At 44.6% G+C, this 22,231-nt stretch overlaps 1 protein-coding gene across 2 annotated transcripts in view; it reads left to right on the top strand.

Moving 5' to 3' along the window:
• Window positions 1-22,231, top strand: part of LOC149317879 (DIS3-like exonuclease 2) — a 343,644-nt gene that overhangs the window by 113,196 nt on the left and 208,217 nt on the right. For both annotated transcript variants that reach the window (XM_089508605.1, XM_089508604.1), the window contains exon 7: window positions 19,063-19,291. In XM_089508605.1, the coding sequence (XP_089364731.1) occupies window positions 19,063-19,291 (229 nt within the window). The remainder of the gene's footprint in view (window positions 1-19,062; window positions 19,292-22,231) is intronic.

Genomic DNA, 22,231 nt, shown 5'->3' with positions numbered 1-22,231 from the left:
ACTTCAAATCAGGGGGTCTAGGGAGGGCTTTTTTAGCAGTTACAACCGCCCCCCCCCCCGAGCTGCTAGCCAAGAGGGACAGGGATTGAGAGAGCACGTTGTCTTCCTAACACTTCGAAGGATCTTGTCCACTTCCTCAGTACTCACAGACTCAAAATGATCCAGTACAATCGAGTCCATGGAGGCTCTGGGGACCTCTACTCTGGATCCTGAAGAAATACTGGCGTTGAGATCAGCCCTTATCCGAGAGGTTTTATCCGCGAAGAAGTTGTTAAACTTGTCACAGCAGGCCTTGGATGGTTCCAAAATACAGTTCAGGGAGGAGGGCAACTGAGTAAGCTCCCTCACTACCCTGAACAGCTCTGCCGGACGCGACTCCGTGGATGCAATACGTGCAGCATAGAACGAATTCTTAGCTGCACTTATTGCCACTCCGTAGGCCTCCAAATGAGAGTCCAAGAGTGCCTTGTTGGCTAAGTGCTGGTGTCTTCGCCAGTCACGCTCTAGTCGTCGCAGAACCTGCTTCCTTTCCCTGAGGTCTTCCGTATACCAGGGCTGTTTTTTGGAAGCAGGCCTGAGAGGATGCTTGGGAGTGATACTGTGTATAGCCCTGGAGATATCGGTATCCCAGATGTTAGTCAGGGCATCAACAGAATCGCCGTCAGTTCCAACCATATGCCCCTCTAGTGCTTCTTGGAACCTTTTGGGTTCCATCAGCCTTCGAGGGTGGACCATTCTAATAGGTCCACCACCCCCGGGAGGGATCTGGGTAGATGCCTTGAATTTAACCTCGACCAGGAAATGGTCCGTCCATGACAAGGCGGAGATATTTGTTACCTCCGCCCACGGACTCTCCATGTCCGTACAAAAGACCATATCAAGCGTATTACCAGCAGAATGCGTGGGCCCTGAGACCAGTTGAGACAGGCCATGGCAGTCATGGTGGCCATGAACTCCCGAGCCGCACCAGTTGGACTATGACTGGCTTCGAAGGGGATGTTGAGGTCCCCCAGGACAAGAAGCCTAGGGGACTCCAACACCAGCTCCGAGACCAGCTGTGTCAGCTCGGCCAGGGAGTCTCTTAGCGCACGGGGTGGCCGGTAGACCAACAGAATCCCTAAACTGTCTCTGGCCTTCAGGGTCAGGTAAATACGTTCGATATGGGCAGTTTGTCGGACATGGTTCCTGGTTAGGAAAAGGTGTTCTTGTAAATCAAGGCAACCCCCCCCCCCCCTAACCTGGTCTGGTCCTTGACTGAGTACCCGGCAGGAAGGGCCTGAGCCCACACTGCTTCACTTTCAGGCCCAAGCCAGGTCTCAGTAATGCAAGCCAGGTCGCAGTTCTTATCCTCTAATAGGTCGTATATTAGGTGGGTCTTATTCTTTACAGACCTGGCATTGCACAGGAGCAGAGACAGGGTTTGTGGTACAGTTGGACTGACCCTCAGATCTCTTTGGTTAGGAGAGTGGATGGAAGGAGAGATGGATATTAGACATCGATCTCGCCTTCCCTTATGAAATGACTCCACTCTCCTACCGCTATATCTCCCCCTGCCCCACACTACTCCAATGGGAGCCCCGCTCACACCAAAACCATCACCCGCTACCTCCTCGAGCTGAACACTCCCCATAACCATAAACTCTCCCCCCCCCCCCAAAGCAACACAGCAGAAGAGAAAAGATACAGCACAAATCATTCCTCTGCTGCGACTCAGCTAGCAAGGACCCACCCCTATCGCCTACTACAAGGCTGCACAGCTGCACGGTTGCACAATTGCTGAGTTGGAACTCAGTTGGCGGCTACTCTAGGTCGGTGCGCAGCTGCACAATCCTAACACCCGAACCTAGAGAGCCACCCGGTCACAGCAACGCAGCAAACAGTCCTTCGGAGGGCACACAAATATTTTTTATTGGAAACCATTTAGCTTCATATGTGGACACAGATCTGTCTTCTGTCATAATCCTCATCAATTATGATTATGATGCAGCATTTTTCCATTTTGGAGGAACAAGTTTGTTTGTGAAAAGAAAACAGACCTTAGGTTGTAGGGGTAAAGAAGTAAGAGAAATTTCAGATGTTTCTGATTCAGTTCATACTTCAGGAAATGGACTCCATTCTCCCCATCCTCATCCTTGCTTCCTTCAACCATAGGTTTTCATGGCTCCTGGACTGGAAAAATTGTGGATAATGTGAGCCCTGGAGTTGCCTCTGAACCATGGTTTGAAGTGAGTCTGCAAGCTACAGTATGGTTTGGAGGTAATTCTGGTTTGCTGTTGTTAATTGCCTTTGACTTATGGTGGACATATGTATGAAAGACCTCCAAGTCCCTTGGCTCAGCTCATGCAGATTCATGGCCATGGCTTTTCTGATAATCTATCCGTCTGGAATGTAGTCTCCCTCTTTTCCTATTGCCTTTCACTTTACCAAGCATTATAGTCTTTTCTAGTGAGTGCTTTGTTCTCATGATATGCTCAAAATATGACAACCCATTTAGTCATCTTTGCTTCCAGGGATAGTTTGGACATGATCTGCTCTAGGGCCCATCTATTGGTCTTTTGAGCAGCCCATTTTATTCTCGGCACTCTTCTCCAGCACCACATCTTAAATGAGTTTATTTTTCCCCCTTTCAGCTTTCTTCACTGTCCAGATTTCACTACCGTACATAGAAATGGGAAATATGATGGCATGGACCATCGTGACTTTGGTATTTAGAATCAAAGAATCATAGAGTTGGAAGAGACCACAAGGGCCATCCAGTCCAACACCTTTCGGCCATGCAGGAACCCTCAATCAAAGCATCCCTGACAGGTGGCCATCCAGCCTCTGTTTAAAGACATCCAAGGAAGGAAACCCTGCCACTCTTCGAGGAAGCATCTTCCTCTGCCGAACAGCTCTTACTGTCAGATAGTTCCTCCTAATGTTGAGGCGGAATCTCTTTTCCTGGAGCTTGCACTCACTGTTCCAAATCCTATTCTCTGGAGCAGCAGAAAACAAGCTTGCTCCCTCCTCAATATGACATCCCTTCAGTTATTTAAACAGGGCTATCATATCACCCCTTAACCTTCTCTTCTCCAGGCTAAACATCCCCAGCTCCCTAAGTCTCTCCTCAGAGGGCATGGTTTCCAGACCCTTGTTCATTTTGGCAGCCCTCCTCTGGACATGCTCCAGCTTCTCAACATCCTTTTTGAATTGTGGTGCCCAGAACTGGACACAGTATTCCAGGTGGGGCTTGACAAAAGCAGAATAGAGTGGCACTATTACGTCCCTTGATCTAGATACTATACATCTATTGATGCAGCCTAAAATCACATTGGCCTTTTTAGTTGTCGCATCATACTTTTGACTCATGTTCAACTTGTGGTCTACTAGGACTCCCAGATCCCTTTCACATGTAGTCTCGTTCAGCCAGGTGTCCCCCATCCTATATCTGTGTATTTCATTTTTCTGCCCTATATTTAATTATATATCTTTACAAAAGTCTCTGATATTTGGATCTTGTTTCAAGCTACTATGGATGGAGCAAACCAGGAAGAGGAGGGGGATGGAGACAGAGAAAATCTGAAGCATGTTTCCAATCTCTAAACTGGGAGAGGCAAGGGTTGACCCTTCTGATGTTGTTGGACTGCTGCTTCCATCAGCCCATAGCCACCATAGCCAGTGGTGAAGAATGCTAGGAGCTGCAATCCTGCCAAATATGGCTGGTCATTGTTGGTCCGCCACTACTGTGAACCATGGCTTGGAGGTTAGGTTTGCCATGTCTGGACTGAATCACCTTCTTCACATTGGTGGATACCCTGGTCCAGTGGGGCGTGTGTCAGTTTCTCTTCTTGGCAGGATGTGGACAAGAACTTGGAAGCCACTGGGTTCAAGCTTGGATAGCCTTAAAATGTTGATAGTGTTATTCCTCCTCCCACCTTTTCCTGTCTTAAGATCTAAGGATCAAACTGTAATGGTATGAAGTGGTCCTACAAAGGTCATGTTCTTCCAAGGTATAGGTGAGCCTGGATTCTGTCAGATTCTTAATGAGGCTCACACCACACCATTGCAAAGGTCTAACCACAGGCTAAAACAAATTGCGTCTACAGTGTTCTTGGAGCATCATCCAGAGAGATCCCCTGAGTGGTTTGGTTCTTCTTTTGCTCCTCGTGGTTTGCTTTGCCCTGCTCCCTTTTCATCACATTAATTTTGTCTGTGAGCTGGCTTCTCGCCCCGGCCCTTCTTTTCAGAGGTTTACAGCCTGTTCTAAATGTTCCTCCTGAACTGGAAAGTTGGAGGGCACAGCTTCTTTAAAATTGGAAGGCAGTACCTTTGGCCCTGCTGTTTTGAGCAGCAATGTTCCGTATATTCTGGGAGCACGCCGTTCTCCGGAGGGTGGTCAGGGGTATGGGGTGAGGGAGGATGTGGTCTGAGGACATATATTTTGCTGGACAACCTACTCATTGCATGGCTGGCCAGCCTCTATAGTACAGCTCGGTGCCGTCTAACAGTTGGGGTCTTTTAGTTAGGAAGCACATGTGTGCATGTGGCATGGGATTATTAGTGAATGTACAATACAACTCACATCACACAGAGAAGGAGATTGGCAGTGGCTCTTTGCTTTTCTGGAGCACACACTGAGATAGAAATGCAATAAAACCTGTAGGAGATACATCCAGTGTCTTCTTGCTTCTCTGAATAGTTGTTGGCCAGGACCTTGCATACTTAAACTCAGAAGGGGGGAGCACATTGTGAAAAGCCATAAGTCAGCCATGCCCTTCAGAGCTCTTGAAAACATTTCAGAGGCCTGGTGAGTGAAACCATGGGCCAAAATTGTTATCTAAGAACCGTTGGCCACTTCTGGTGTTGACGACTTTGGCAGTCTTGGGGGGGGGGGGGGAAGGGGGGACAACCCAAAATATCAGTAGATATTTTGCAGCAGAGCAAACCTTTCTGACAAGTTAATTTTTTTAAAGGATCTTGCTCTTCCTTTTTTGAAGCAGCTTGGATCCATAGTTTGATTGTGGGCTGTGCAAAGAAGAGCCTTCCTTTTACCTGTTTTTAAAATCTCTCACCGTTTGACTTTACTGGGTGGTGACAAGTTCTGATATTAAGAGAGATGGAACAAAAAAATCCTTTATGCCAATTACGCATGTATATGCCTCCATTACACTGTGCTTGTCTTCCTGAACCTCAAGCCATCATAACCTTTCCTAACAACTGAATCGCTCTAGCCCAGGGGTGGGCAAAGTGCAGCGTATGGGCCACATATATGCTGCTCGGGAGTTCATGACTACCATGACAGCCATGGGCCTGTCTCAACTAGTCTCAGGGCCTACGCATTGCGCTGGTAATACCCTTGATGTGATCTTTAGTACGGACATGGAGGTTCCGTGGGTAGAGATCTCAAATATCTCTCCCTTGTCATGGACGGATCATTTCTTGGTTGAGGCTCGAATCAAGGCTTCTACCTCAAGCTCCCCCGGGGGTGGCGGACCCATTAGGATGGTCCACCCTCGAAGGCTGATGGAACCCAAAAGGTTCCAAGAAGCCCTAGAGGGATATGCGACTGGTTCTGACGGCGATTCTGTTGATGCCCTGGCTAATATCTGGGATACCAACCTGTCCAGGGCTATACACAGTGTCGCTCCCAAGCGTCCTTACCGGCCTGCTCCTAATAAACAACCATGGTATACGGAAGATCTTAGAGTAAGGAAGCGGGCTGTGCAACGACTAGAGCGTAACTGGCGAAGACATCAGCGTTTATCTGACAGGACACTCCTCCGCTCTCATTTGAAGGCCTATGGAGTGGCAATAGGTGCAGCTAAGAATTCGTTCTATGCTGCACGTATTGCGTCCGCAGAGTCGCGTCCAGCAGAGCTGTTCAGGGTTGTGAGAGAGCTGACTCAGCTCCCTCCCTCCCTGAGCCCTATTCTGGTACCATCTAAAGCCTGCTGTGATGATTTTAATAACTTCTTTGCGGATAAAATCTCTCAGATCAGGGCTGATCTTGACGCCAGTATTTATGCAGGTCCTGTAAGAGAGGCGTCCGAAGCATCCGTGGCCCCAGTTATACTGGATCGCTTTGAGTTTGTTAGTACCGATGAAGTGGACAAGATCCTTCGAAGCGTTAGGAAGACGACGTGCTCTCTTGATCCCTGTCCCTCATGGTTGGCAGCTCAGGGGGGAGATGCGGTGCTGACTATGTTGCACCGCATCATTAATACTTCTCTAAGAGAGGGTCAGTTTCCATCTAAATTGAAAGTGGCAGTGGTTAAACCCTTGCTCAAGAAACCCTCCTTAGACCCCCTGATTCATAACAACTATCGGCCCATCTCGCTGCTACCTTTTTTGGGGAAGGTGATCGAGAGAGCAGTCGCCTTCCAGCTTCAATCGATCTTGGATGACACCGATTTTCTGGACCCATTTCAAACTGGCTTCCGGGCGGGCTATGGAGTTGAGACTGCCATGGTCGCCTTAGTTGATGACCTCCGTCTGAGCATGGACAGGGGAAGCGTGTCCCTGTTAGTGCTCTTGGACATCTCGGCGGCTTTCGATACCATCGACCATGGTATCCTTCTGGAACGCCTGGGGGAGTTGGGTATCGGGGGCACTGCTTTGCAGTGGTTCCGGTCCTACCTCTCGGGTAGATTCCAGATGGTGGAGCTGGGGGATTGTCGCTCCGATAAGAGGGCACTTACATCCGGTGTCCCTCAGGGAGCGATTTTATCCCCTATGCTTTTTAACATCTACATGAAACCGCTGGGAGAGATCATCCGGAGACACGGGGCGCGGTGTTATCAGTATGCTGATGACACCCAAATAATTTTCTCTGTGTCTCCGACTGATGCAGTAACTAAGGATGGCATCTCTCCTCTAGATGCCTGCTTGGCGTCGGTAATGGGCTGGATGAGGGAGAACAAACTCAGTGTGAATCCATGGAAAACGGAAGTACTGGTGATAGGTCCCTCGGTTCCGGGTGGTGAGATTTGTCAGCCTGTCCTGAATGGGGTCACGCTCCCCTTGAGGGACTCGGTGCGCAGCTTGGGAGTACTCCTTGATTCGTCGCTTCATCTGACATCTCAGGTGGACGCGACGATCAGGAGTGCTTGTTATCAGCTTCGGCTGATACGCCAGCTGCGCCCCTACCTGGGCCGTCGGGACCTTGAAACTGTTGTACATGCTTTGGTAACCTCTCGATTGGATTTCTGCAATGCGCTCTACATAGGGCAACCCTTGTACCAAACCCGGAAGCTTCAATTGGTGCAGAATATGGCAGCCAGACTGGTCGCTGGTAGTTCCAGGACAGACCACATAACACCTATTTTAAAAGATCTCCACTGGCTACCCATTCGCTTCCGAGCTCAATACAAGGTGTTGGTTTTGACCTATAAAGCCCTAAATGGCTTGGGCCCAGGGTACTTGGAGGACCGCCTCTCCCCATACAATCCGCCCCGCACACTCAGAACATCTGGGACCAATTTGTTAGAGGTCCCTAAATCCCATTTGGTGAGGACCTCACAGAGGGCTTTCACTATCGCCGCCCCCTCATTGTGGAATAAGCTCCCTGTAGAGCTCCGTTCCTCTGCATCTTTAGTTTCTTTTAAGAAACAATTAAAAACGCATCTATTCCAGTTGGCTTTTTCACTTTAGGTAATAGTGTTTTTTCTCTGCTCCTTGCCCTCTGTTTTTCGACCCCGGATTAGTGCAATATATTGTCTTTTTCTTGCCCCTAGTGAATTGTGATTTGTATAGATTCCCATTCCTACCCCTAGTAATGATGTTTTTAAACTTTTTATATTGTGATGTTTTACTTGTATTTTATCGTTTTTTGTCTTGTAAGCCGCCTTGATCATGCAATTGGAAAGGCGGGATATAAATAAAAATTATTATTATTATTATTATATATCTTCCCAGGGATCAAAAAGCCTTTTGCAATGGTTTTTGTACCTCCTAAAGCCACTTTATTGCCCCCCCCCCCCCTTTAGGCCCAGGAGAGGCTGTTAACGTCTGCTTGCTGTGTATATATATGTGCTTTTAGGTTGCCTCTCAACTTACAGTGACCCCATGAATTTCATAGGGTTTTCCGGGCAAGGAATACTCAGTGGCAGTTTTGCCATTTCCTTCCTCTGAAATATAGCTTACAGTACCTGAGATTGGTTAGCGGTCTCCCATCCAAGTACTAACCAGGGCTGACCTTGCTTAATTTCCAAGATCAGATGGGATCAGGTAAAAGTAAAGCTAGTCCCTTGACATTAATGTCTAGTCATAACTGACTGTAGGGCTGGTGTTCATCTCCGTTACTAAGCCGAAGAGCCAGTTTTGTCCGAGGACTGCTCTGGTGGTCATGTGGCCAGCATGACTGCACCGAACCTGTTACATTCCCATTGAAGTGCTACCTATGGTGAAAATGCCCTATTTGCATTTCCATGCTTTTGAACTACAGTCACCCCTCCTTTCTCGCAGGCTTGAGGTCCACGATCTTGAATATTCACGGAGGGGTGACCTACGTTATTTTTAATGGAGTGCGTCCCCGTGGCACACGCTCTGCCTGTGTTCATGGGCATACGCCCCATTCAAGCTTATGGGGCTTGAATATATGCTAGTCTCCATTTTCTCAGGGAGGGGTCCGGAATGGATCCCCCATGAAAATGGAGGGCCAACTGTATTAGGTTGGCAGAAGCTGGGGCTAGTGACAGGAGCTCACCCCATCATGTAGCACTTGGGCCTCAAACTGCCAAACTCTTACAATCATCAGAATTGGCATCTTAACCACTAAGCCACCGCTTCCCTTGCAATTTGGTACCTTTAGGGTATTTAGGCCCTACTCACTTCCTGTTGAATCCAACATAGCATAGTGTTTTGAGTGCAGGACTACGACTCTGGAGACCAGGGTACAATTCCGACTCTGCTGTGAAACCCACTGGGTGACTTTGGGCAAGTCACATGCTCTTAGCCTCAGGGAAAGGCCATGGCAAACTCCCTCTGAACAATTTTTCCAAGAAAACCCTATGACAGGGTCGTCATAAGTCGGAAACGAATTGAGGGGGCACACACACACTCTCTCTCTCTCTCTCTCTCTATCACACACACACACACACACACACACACACACACACACACTTTCTATTGTTAAAAAGGCTTCTCCTGGGCCTAAAATGAGTTTTAAAACATGGTGAAAATGCTCCCTTACCCTCTAAATGGGGGCAAAAAAGCGCAGCCCTCTCTTAATGGACCACAGCAACCCCTTAGCCTTCCACAGCTGTCCATCCCCTCTCCAGCCCCTGAATCATTTTTGCTGCCTTTCCTCCTGCGCCAAGTCTCTAATATCTCAGGTCTCTAATATCCTTTTTTGCAGCGCTCTAGTCCTGAATAGGAATCAGAATGGTTCCCAATTGGCAAAGGGCTCAGACAAGGCTGCATCCGTTCACCCTACCTGTTTAACTTATATGCAGAACATATTGTAAGAAAAGCAGGCTTGAACACAGAAGAAGGAGGAGTGAAAATAGGAGGAAGGAATATCAACAATCTAATATATGCAGACGACACCATAATACTAGCAGAAAACCTCCCAGACCTGGAATAACTACTAAAGAAGATCAAAGAAGAAAGTGTAAAGGCAGGTCTCCTGTTAAACACAAAGAAAACAAAAATAATGACCACGGAGAATCTACACAAATTCAACCTGTCCTAGACAATGGAGAAATAGAAATAGTAAAAGAGTTCTCATACCTAGGATCAAACATTGATTGGAATGGGGACTGCAGCCAGCAAATCAGAAGAAGATTAAGAATGGGGAGGGCAGCCATGAAAGAACTAGAAATTCAAAGATATACAACTGAGCACAAAAGTTAGAATCGTACAAGCCATTGTATTCCCTATTGCCAGGTATGAAGGTGAGAGCTGGACAGTTAAGAAACAAGATAGGAGGAAAATCAATTCATTTGAGATGATGTGGTGCTGGAGAAGAGTACTGAGGATGCCACGGACAGTCAAAAGGATGTGCAAATGGGTCCTAGAGCAGATCAAGCCCAAAATCTTCCTGGAAGCCAAGATGACAAAATTAAGGCTATTGTACTTCAGACACACCATGAGAAGAAAGGACTCATTGGAAAAAACAATAATATTAGGAAAGCTGGTGGGAAGCAGAAAGAGGGGAAGGCTGCATGCTAGATTGATGGATTGTGTTACGGAGGTCACGGGAATGAGTTTGCAGGACCTGAGCAGAGCAGTGGAGCATAGAGAGTCTTGGAGATGTCTCACCTATAGGATTGTCATGGGTCAAGATCAACTTGCAGATGGATAACAACAACAACAAAATGGTAGTTGTGTAGTTACAGAGTTTTGTGCTCATCATCAGCGGCCTCCTTCTGCTAACTAAACCTGCTCCACCTCAGATATGTTTCGAAGGATTTGCTGCACTGCCCAGAAACACCAAAAGGAGGTCAGTCGATTGCCGCTGAAGAGCAATAGCCCACAACTGGGAAGAGCGCTAAAGCATTGCTAATTGCTTACATGGTAGCAATTTCCTGCTGAATACCCATGGCCCTCGGCCGAAACGCTGATAACTTGAGAGCAAGTGCGAAATTGCTTTATAGGAAACGTTTGACGCAGGCAAAGCCTATAATGGGTAGGAGCTGCGCTCTCTCTTTTGATGGTGTCTGTGGAGAAGGGCTGCAGAGTGCCTGTGCTGGCAACCCAAAATGGCATCTCCTTAATAATTATAGTTGTTTTGTCTTTTATGACTACATGTACAAGCTGCAGTAATAGAAACATGAAGTGTAATTAAATTTGAGTTTTATAAGCTTGGGACACTCCCGGAGGCTGTGTGTGTGTGTGTGTGTGTGTGTGTGTATATATAGCCCAGAATCTGTTGTGCTTTTCCTGTGAAAAGGTGCTAATTGTGCCTCAGTTTTCCTCCTCCTCTTCCTCCTGCATACATTTGGGAATGAGGCTTTCTTTTCCCTTTTTTTGCATCGGGCTGAACTGTGGGGGTCTACTGCTTTGAGGCATAGTTCTCTCAAATTGTACATGGAAGTGGGAGATTTAGGGATACATGGGATGGGGGAACTCACCACCTAGATCCTCGAAAGGGAAAGGTGGGATATAAATAAATAAATATTGTTATTATTATATTCATCTAATGTGCTTTCCAGCTCCTTTGGATGAGCTTGACTGGACACTGAGGTCTTGTGAGGGTCCCAAGAGCAAATGTCATCTCAGTCTGTGCTTTGAAGCATGCTGTTGCTCAGATAGATGCACTGGCCAGGATTGCTTACTAACAGCATTGGCTGCTATGCCAGATGTGCCCCTATCTAGAACTGGAGGACCTGATGATGGTAGTGCATGCTCTAGTAACTTTGAGGCTGGACCTCTGCAGTGCATTATACATTGGGTTAACTCTGTATCGTTTGGAAACTTCAGTTAGTTCAAAACAAGGCAGCCAGATTGATTAATGAAACATCCAGGAATGATCGTATCACACCAATATTAAAATCACTCCACTGCCTGCCAGTTAGTTTCTGGACAAGGTACAAAGTGTTGGTTATTACCTTTAAAGCCCTCCATGGTTTGGGTGCAGGTCTCCCCATACACTCAGGTCCTTTGGTGGACATTTACTTTGGTCAGCCAGGACTAGGTTGGCAAGTGTCAGCTGGAGGACTTTTTCTTCAGCCGCCCAAAGACTGTAGAATGACCTGCCAGAAGAGATTTGATAGCTGAATACGCTGTCCAAATTTAAAAGGGTATTAAAGACCAGTCTCAATAAAATAATATATGGGCCCAAACAAACAAGCCAAAATAAAGCTGCTTTGGGTCACTTTGGAGGCATGCTGTTTAAATGACACATGCATCTTAAGAGGCCAGAAGCTGCGTCAAAGCTATGCTCCAGTCCTTAGGACTCCAGTGTGGCTTTGGCACGGCTTCCGGCCTCTTAGGACGCATGCATCATTTAAATAGCATGCCTCCAAAGTGACCTGAAGCAGCTTTCTTTTGACCTGACTGTTTGGGCCCATATACAATCAATTTCCCCCCTCAAATGTTTCCATATACCTAGCGGATGCAAGACATATTTTCACCTTGCTTTCAAGCCTTCATGGGCTATTTCTGCCCAGGAGAGAGAGTTCAAAACAACCAGAAGTCACTTCTTCTTTTTCTTCTTCTTTTTTTGGAGGGAGTAGTGTTCTTCTTGGCCTCCCCCCCAAGTAAAAAAATGAAATTGACCTCCTGGGAAGGGGTATATGAATGGATGTGGGAGTTTCATGTAGTCCATGGGCCACACTCTGCCTGTGTGTGTATGTGTTCAAGGCGCATGTCGACTTATGGCTTCCCCATGAATTTCATAGGATTTTCATAGGCCAAGAATACTCCAAGGCAGTTTTAACAGTTCCTTCATTTGAGATACACCCTGCAGAACTTGGTATTCATTGGCGGTCTCCAATTCAAGTACTAACCAGGTCCGACCCTGCTTAGCTCCCAAGATGAGATGAGATTTAGTGCCTTTAGGGTATTCAGACCAGGTTTTTTTGGGAAACTCATTATAAAACACAGCAATAAAATAGCAGATTATGCACATAGTTAATTCACTCCCTCTGTCAAGAGAAACCCAAACCATGGGAATCAAATACATACAGTTGTTCTGGTTTTGTCCTGGGTAAGTGCAACCCTTCCTGTGTCTTTTCCACGATCACAAGAGACCTCATTCACTCCCTCCTCTTGCCTGTGAGATATTACTAGATATTGCTTGCAAATGTTTAAGTCCAAAAGGGTTAAAAAAAACCTCACACGGCCTTCTTTCTTTAAAGATCAGATTCTTGGGCTGCTGAGTTCCCTAAATCTCCAAAACTTGTAGAATTATGGGGTAAGAAGCACCTTGCTAATTGCCCTGTTGCTGATGCTTATAATTTTTTAATAGGCTGCATGAATGTTCTTGTGGTGCAGCAGGGACCTGTAATAAACTAACTCAGACGTTTCAAAAATTCACAAAAATGATGCTGACATAGGCAGAGGGGTGTCTCCTGTCAGTCTTATCACAGGCCTGATCTGGTAGCTATTCATACTGTGTACTCTATTAGCTACCATCAGTTCTGTGTTTGCCTGTTGACTGGGGCAAACTGGGGGAGAGAAAGGTTACAGTATACAGCATTAGTCCTTCCTTAGGTTTTTCTTTGCCCCTTCTAATTGTTACAGGTGTTTTGTCAGATTTGGAAGTAGACTGAAATCTATGAAACTCATGCTGTCAGCTTGTTTCTTTCAGTGAGTCTCAAAGGTGCTACATGATCTCTCCACATATTGATTCTACAGACTAACACTGCTACCAGTATATCTTTGAATTCTACCACAAAAAGTGTCCGTTGGCTTTCATGTAGCTGGATACACAAACTAGATGTCCCTGGAGTTTGCTTGTCAGGTGATAAATCATTCTCCATGGCGGATCTAAAGAGGTTTTGCACCTGGATTCCCTAGAGAGCTCTCACCTCTTTGTAGGCAGCTCTGGAGCAAAACCCACACTTAAGTGCTTTGGACAACACAACCTGTCTTTTGTCTTTCTTTCCAGAAACCTTTATCTTCCATTTGGGTGCTGCAGCAAGTGTGGGCTGATGGATAATTTAGCACCAGGGACTTTTCCTACCCCAAGGAATCCAGGTGCAGGCTTCATGGTATGAGGAACACAGACATGTGCACCATGGGCCCTTGCTCAGTTTGAAGACAGAAAGAGAAACAGGCTTGAAAGAATTGCCCCAGATCATGCCACATTTGTGCTTTTTAATTATGTAGCAGATTTCAGGTAATTGGGGCAAGGGCCAACCTGAATTCAGGGGGCCATACAAGTACAGCAGACCATGGAATATCACACTGTCTCCTCCTGGTTTTTTAAAGTTGAAAAAAAAAAACACCTTTGTTTTTACTCAGAATGTCCTTTGTACTCTAGGATGCAATTTTACCATTCTTCTGTCTCTGTTCCTGTTTGTTTGGAGCTGCAAGGATGCACCTTTTTTGAACCAGAAAGTAAGGTGTGTTCTCTAGATGTGCTAGACTACAATTTCTGTAATCCCCCAGCCACCATAGCTGGATGTGGGGGGCTATGGGGGTGGTAGAGCAACATATGGAGGCCATCAGGTTGGAGAAGGCTGTCCCAAGAAGAGCCTGGACTAGCATCGTCTCGATCAGAACGTCACTTGCTTTGCTCTCATCCCAATTGACAGCAGCAAATCTCATGTGACCTGGAGAAGAGGCAAACTGACCATACAACAGGGATTTGTATTTGCATCAATGCCATTGAACAATCTGCATAATTTAGGCTCAGCACTCACCCCTTTCCCTGGATTTCTTGTTCCTGCTGCGGTCCCTCCTCCAGTGTGGAGTCTCTGATAGGATGTGTTCATGTGGGAGAGGCCTGTCAGTGGCTATGAGTTCATATGGATCAATGGGACCGCCAAGTTGGGGATGTGTGGTTGGGAGATGTTGGTGGCCTTCACACCCTCCATGTGACCTTCTCAGAGGTATTTGGCTGCTGCTTCTGGCAAGTGATGCACCTTGGTCTGGTCCTACAAGGCAATTCTCATGTTCTTTGAATGCTGATATAAGCCCTTTCCACCCTGTTTTAAGAACCTTCCAACTCTTTGATAAGTGTGTTTGTTTATAAGGTGCATTTTGCCTATTTCACAGGCACAAAGTGCGCTTTATTGTTTTTTCGCCTCCCCATTTTTGTATCTGGTGTTTTTCAGTTTTGAGTGTTTTGATGGGGTTGTGGCCTACTTCATTTACTGTGCCAAGCTTAGTACTCTTTTAAGTGCCTCGAAAATAAATTAAAAGAGCATTTTGATCCCCACCCACAAGAGGTAGCAGCAACCCAACTCCTTGTTTACAGAGTTACTTTGCTTGAGATTTTCAGCAGGGCGAGTGGTGAAACCAAGAGTACTTTCCATGTTGACCCTCACAATATGGGTTCATGGCAAATGCTCTTTCGGTATGCATGGTAGACCCACAAAAGCCTTAGGTTAGGGAGCTCTTCCACATATACATACACACAAAAGACCAAACTAGCTGTGGAAGTAGTTTACAGTCCCCAGACATAGTTGCTTATCTAGCCTTTGACTGAGATATAAATGTATTTTAGATTTGGTCAATTTAGAAAACAAGGGAAAAATAGTAATAGTCTGAAACAGAAGCAGAAGAAGAGCCCTCCAGGATCAAACCAAGGGCCTATCTAGGCCCACATTGTGTTCACGAAATGGCCATCCCAGAAAATGGCCAGGCTTCTATTGCACAGTTCCAGCTAGGGTAGACCCATTGGATCCATTGTTGAATGGTGCTCAACATGTGTTGCTGTTGTTGTTGACGTGGTGGTGGTGCTCTACCTTCAAGTCATTTCTGACTCATGGCGACCCATAGAGTTTACCTTTGCCTGCCTCTGAGGTGGAGACAGTGTGACTTGCCCGTAGCCACCCAATGTGTTTCCATGGCCAAGTGGGGATTCAGATCCTGGGCTCCAGAGGTGTAGTCCAATGCTCAAACCATTATGTTGGCCCTCAAGTCAACATGTAGGTAAATTCAACTGATTCAGTGGGCTTACTCTAGTGAGGAAAAGTATAGGATTTAGGCTCATGAGTGCAATGGTACTTTCCATCTTGGGTTCTCCAGCAATTCATATGCAGAAAGAGGCACGGTGCCTGTGATGCTGGAGGTGATTGTGACTAGTAGCCATTGATGGCCTCACACACTGGGTTTGTCCTGCCTCCTTGGACAAATTGGACAATTTGTTGGATAGTGATTACCAATGTTGTCTTGACAACTGCTATTGTCATGAATGAAACGGAGGTTTTATGATGCTTAGAGCACAGCTCTGTCACTGAAAAAGAGAAGACATTCATAGTTTTTGGGAATTGGTCCAGCAAATAAATGTTCCCCTAAGGTGCAACAATCAATGTATATATTCACTTTAAACTTTACAGTAGTGCTTAACTCTTCAATAGCGTATTGACCTCTGTATTTTCAGTTACATGAGAGATTTAAAATCGATTTAAAAAATATTGGTATAAGTCAGAAGAAATCAGAACTGGAAGAGATAATTTGGTCTAAAAAAGATGTAACAATATCTGCATTGTATAAAAATCTGTTGAAATACTACACTGAAAATGAATTTGTAAAAACCAACATGATAGCATGGGCACAGGACATAGGGAGAACATTAGATTTGGAACCATGGGAGACCTTGTGGGGTAAAAGATTGAAATATACTCTGTGCCAAGATATAAGGGAGAATTGCTACAAAATTTATTATAGATGGTACTTAACACCAGCTAAAATTTGCAAAATCTGTGGAAATTCCAACAATAAATGTTGGAAATGTAAAAAGAAAAAAGGGACTATATACCACATTTGGTGGAAATGCAATAAGGCAAAAAAGTATTGGGCTGATGTACGGAAAACAATAAATAAAATATTAAATATAAAATTGGAAGACAAGCCAGAAATATTTTTGTTAAATATGGTAAATGAGGATTTGGAAAAAAATGGATATATATTATGTTATATGATTTGCTCTGCAAGAATGACATGTGCCAGGTTTTGGAAGAATAGGGCAATTCCAAGTGTAGAAGATTGGCTATTAAAATTCTATGAGTTGGTAGAACTAGACAAATTAACAAGGAAACTGAGAAATGAGAAATCAGGAAAGTTTTCAGAAAGCTGGAAACAAGTATTTGAGTTTTTTGAGAAAAAATGGGGATTGATATCAACTACTTTGTTAAAGAATTGGTGATGGAGTTAACAAGGCGCAGTTCAGATGTGTAATGAAATTATTACAGATTGTTTGAATAGAAAAATAGAAGCAAACAGGAAATATTAGAGCAACGACAGATGGTCTAAATACTAATATATGAGGTTCTTTTTCCCCTAAATGATTGCTCTGTAAAATTAAATTTGAATAATTAAAATTTATAGTGGAAAGGCAATACCTCCGGGAGTGGAAACTTTGCACTAACCTCAAGGAAAGTAATAAATTGGTGAAGAAGAAAATATAGAAGGGCGACAATAGTGCAAGAGGGAAAATCAAGGAAGACGATACAGGATCCAGAGACCATAGATAGCAGGCATCTGACAGCAAGCAGGAAGGGTTTTTAAATTTGTTCCAAGTTTGTTTTGGGTAAATGGAATATACGATATGCTTTTATGTTGCCTGTACAGTTAAATGTCTTGTTGGATGTTTTGTGTAATATGTTTGTTTGTTTGTCTAATTTGAATAATAAAAATTTAATAAATAAAAAATAGTGTATTGACCTCATTCATAGCTGGCATTTATAATGATTGTCAACACCATTTTGTTATCATTGACCTTATTTAGATTTTATAAATGTGGTTTAAATGTATTACTCCATCCCAGTAAATAGTAGCTGTGACACAGAATGTGTTTCTGTCACCAGAATCACTGTCTGAACTTTCTAGTCTTCTGATTCTGAATTTTCAGTTGCAACTTCATTGCCTTGGATTGCCTTGGATGACTGGCAGGATGATAAACTTAGCCTCTGTTTCTCAGTTGCATGCATCTGCCTTTTCAAATGTTCATCAGTTTCTTTCCCTTGATGGAGAAGATGGAGTAATCTGAGAGATACATTCAGTGGTGTCTACCTGAATGGACACCATTAGTGAGTGAATGAATCATTCTCCTCGCCATAGTTAAGGCTTTGCCATACTTGCCTAACTCCCCTGGAGGTTGGTGAGGAATCCCATAGACTCCCTCTGGCAATGGCTAAAAGGAAGGGGTTGGAATACTCCCAAAGGGTATCAGTTTGCCTTCTGTTTTTTAATTGACTCAGAACCCAAACCATTACACCACACTAGCTCCTGTTCTTTGAATTATTTTAAATATTTGTTATAATTATTTGAAACATTTGATATAAACAAATGTCTCAAATAGTTATAAAAACATTTCAAATAATTCAAAGAGCAGGAGCTGGCAAGGCGTAGTGGTTTGAATGTTACTCTATGACTCTGGAGACCAGGATTTGATTTCCAGTTTGACCATGAAACCCACCTTGGGAAAGTCACATGCCCTCAGCCTGAGAGAAAGACAATTGCCAACCTCTGTCTAGTGAAGAAAACTCCATGACAGGTTTGCTTTAGGGTAGCCTTTTATACTCTTCATGATAGGTTCGCCTTAGGGTAGCCATATGTTGGAAATTCCAAAAGAATGAGAATGCACAACCCTCTGAGGCAGTCTGTTCCACTGTTGAACAGCTTTTATCTTAAGGACGTTCTTCCTAATGTGTAGGTGGAATTTCTCTTTCTTGTAATTTGAATCCATTGCTTTGTGTCTTAGTCAGCAGAAAACAAGCTTGCTCAATCTTCTACATGGCATTGGCTTAAGTCCCATTCGGTAGAAAAGTGGGATTAAATAAATAAATAAATAAATAAATAAATTAATAGATTCACATATTTAGGGATGGCTACCATATCATTGCTCCTTGTTTTCTTCTTCACACTAACCCCACAGAGTTCCCTAAGTTGTTCCTCATAAGGCTTGGTTTCCAGATTTTTGATCATCATGATGGCACTTTTCTAGACATGTTGCAGTTTCTTGAACTGTGGTGCTCAGAATTGGACATAGTGTTATGGGTAACAAATCTTGGCAAGAAAACCCCACAATAGAGTATTCTTAGGGTCTCCATAAGTCTGAAATGACATGAAGGCCCACAACAACAAGGTGCCTCCTCTAAAGCAGTATGAAAGGATGGACCTGAGGCCTCTGCAATGAAGGGCTTAGAGTAACCCAGTAGCACGCCTCCTCTTTTAAGATTTATTTGAGAGTACAGTGGACTGCCTTGAGGGATGGTGGGCTCTCTTTGCTGTTTGTTTCTAACCCAGAGGTTATATGGTAATCCATCAGAGAGACTTTAGCTGTGGGTTTCCTGCATTTGGGACAGAAGCTTGGACTGGATGTTCTTTCTAACTCTACAGTCCTTTGATTTCTGTGGTGGTTCATGGAGCTGCAACAGAAGTGTTGCATGTGGCACATGGGACTTCCAGTGGCCCATCTCTGATATTACTGTCCAGAATGTTACTTTTCTCTTTCCTTTTCCTTTTCAGGTAAACAAGCCAGAGGGTTGTGATAGTGAAGTGGAAGCTGCTCAAGGACCAGATGCCCCTGGGGATTCAGTGGTTACCTGTGACCTTCCTGACCCAGGAAAGGGAGATGCCAACAGCCCCGATGTTGTTATAGAGGCTCAGTTTGATGACGGCGAGGTGGAGAGTGAAAAAGAGATTGCAAGAGAGGCCCAGGATTCCAAGCACCTGTCTCAAGGGGCTGGTGAGAAGGGTGAGTAAGCTTCCCCCTCATCCAGCTAATGATTTTGTTCTCTTCTTTCCATTTCTGTTGCCTTTTAAAACACAAATAAAGGAACTTCATTGGTTCCCTATATGATGTTTAGTTCAAACTGGCTCCATCCTTTCCCCTCCATTAACAGTTGCTGCAGTAGACAGGCCTTTTATACTCTTCTATAGCTACATATGAATGTGTAAAACTCCACAAAACATTCAAAGATATTGCTGTGTTAGTCTGTATAATCAGTATGTAGAAAGATCTTGCAGCCCCTTTGATACTAACTGAAAGAAAGAAGTTGGCAGCATGAGCTTTCCTAGACTTCATTGATGCTGCCAATTTCTTTCTTTCAGTTAGTCTCAAAGGGGCTGCAAGATCTCTCTGCATTCACAAAACATGTTATCTGTCCATACCTACTCATGTTTAATGTCTGGATGGCTTGTATAAAAGTCTGAGGTGTGTTGCTTTGTTGGAAGAAATTTGCCCTTGTTGCTTGACAGCTGTATCTAGCAAAGTATCTAGCTTTGAATACATGTTATGTCTTTCATAGTTTCAGACACAAAATCATGCTACTTTTGTATGCATGTAGTGCCTATAAATTTTAAAGATTTGATTCTTTCTTTGGGTTAGCTGTCACAAACCAGCTTTTGGTTGCCTTTTTTTAAAAAGGAAATAATTGTAGACAAATTTAGAGAAAAAGAAATCCATACTGTTTCCCAAAAGGGAGTACCCGTGAGGATAAAATAAGAGAACTGGAGATTATAATGGCTGAGACAGAATATTGGGTGGGGGAGGCATGAGTTTGAATACTTGCTCAGGTACTGAATTCACTGAATGGATTTGAGGCAATTGCTATTAAACTGTCTGCTTCCCTGGACTAATCTACCTTACATGGTGGTTGTGTGGATATAATGTGTTAACCCTCATACAGACTTCCTTGAGTGCTTTAGAGTAAAATGGGATAGAAATGCCATAATTCCAGATTACATTTTATAGGAAGGAAGATGGGTATGGCATTCTGTCAGAATAGCAGGGCCTGTTTTGTAGCAGCCTTGAATCTGTGGAGCTCACTTCTTATTGAATTTGGTGCTGTTTTGTCCTTACTGGCCTTTCAAAGGCAGGTTAAAGGGTTTCAGTTTTGGTTGACCTTTGAAAACAGAATGTTTAGGGTGTTTTATGTCCATCCAGTCCTTAATTGTTTTGCATTGCTCTTGTCATTCCTTAGAAAAGGATTCTGGAGTTTTGTTTGTATTGTACAGTTTCATCCACATGCATTCTTATCTCAGCATCATGAACCACTATGGTGCCCCCAATTCTAAAAGAGAGATTTAGAAGTACTTTCCCCCAATAACTAACCAAAGATTCATACCCATGGATTCATACTCAGGACCTAGACAGCTTTGCAAAGGGTCTTCACCTGTTCCAGGAAGGCAGTGGAGGCATTTTGTCAGAGAAGGGAGGATGATCTGCATGACAGGAATAGATCTCCATCAGTCTTCAACGATATCTCAAAGTAGGTGACAAGGTCTGTAGTCCAACAACGGAGCCTGAGTCTGTCCCGAGGAGGCCAACCAAAATGGGGAAGGGTCTGGAAACCATTCCCGATGAGGAAAGACTTAGGGAGCTGAGAATGTTTAGCTTGGAGAAGAGAAGGTTAAGAGGTGATGACAGCCTTGCTTAAGTATTTGAAGGGAAGTCATACTAAGGATGGAGCAAGCTTGTTTTCCACTGCTCCAGAGAACAGGAGACTGAGCAAAGGATGCAAACTACAGGAAAAGAGATTCCAGCTCAACATTAGGAAGAACTTCATGACAGTCAGAGCTGTTTGACAATGGAAGACACTCCTTTGTAGAGTGGTGGAGTCTCCTTCTTTGGAGGTTTTGAAACAGAGGCTGGATGGCCATCTCTCAGAGGGCAGGCTTGGATTGTGTGCATTTCTGAATGGCAGAGGGTTTGACTGGATGGTCTTCAAGATCTTTTCCAACTCTGTGATTCTGTGATTCTACTTAGAAAGCTCAGAAGCAAGTGTCAATCCTGTGCAAATCAGCAGCATCCAGAGAGCGGAGGATTTCCATGATCTTCTTCATCCCCTGTTCTCCCTTCCAGGCCTTTTTGCCTTCCTGTCCTGCAATATCCATTCTGTATTTGGACTGTTGTGGTCATTTAGTTATGGTGAAGCCAAGGTCCTTAACAAAGTATTTGTGCTAAAATAACAATGCCACTTAGCTGTGGCAGAGACCTGTTTTAGATCCTGCTCCTAAATGTTTTCCATCAGTGGTATATTTGCAGAGCCTTGTTCCCAAGGTCCCCTTGCCTTTCCCTCTCACCCCACATCAGTAGTTTTACATCTTCCAGTGGAGTCTAGAGTTTTGTTTGTGACCATGCTTTTTCAGAGAAGTTTCTTCCTTCTTGTGCAGGCCTGAAAAAGAATTGAAGACGTGATTAGTGCTGCTGAAGTTGCTGAACTTCAATACAGATCTGCTTTGCTGTTTGGTGTCATGCTGTTGGTAGAAGGAGATGCTGTGGTTGAGTGGCCCTCTCTGCCTAAGTTGGTGTTGCATGTGGAGCATTCAATGAGGCTTGCGTTTTCAATCTGTTCAAACCCCGGGGAAGCCTAGAAAATGCTGCATCCAGGGCTTTATATACAAGTTTTAGTTACGTTCAGATCTAGTCAAAATGTTACACAAACTCCTCCAATTTTGAATCTGCCAGGGGAGCCTTAGCCACACACCTTGTAGCAAGTGACTCTTTCAGTTAGGAAATATTTGGCCCTGGACAGATGGGCCTAAAGGGTGCCCTCGTCATGTGCTAGGGGTTGGCCTAGGGCGCACCGCCCATATATGCCTCACCTCTAGCAAGTGACGAGGGTGTCAAAATGGTGGCGCTCTGTACACACGGGTGCCACCATTTTGACGCGATGGACGCTTAGCGTCCGCA

This window comes from Sceloporus occidentalis, unplaced genomic scaffold (assembly GCF_023333645.1).
Source record: "Sceloporus occidentalis isolate IW3139 unplaced genomic scaffold, rSceOcc1.0.p SCAF_2, whole genome shotgun sequence".
Lineage (NCBI taxonomy): Eukaryota > Metazoa > Chordata > Lepidosauria > Squamata > Phrynosomatidae > Sceloporus > Sceloporus occidentalis.
The sequence above is the reverse complement of the archived record's forward strand: the minus strand, read 5'-3'. Positions and strand labels throughout refer to the sequence as shown.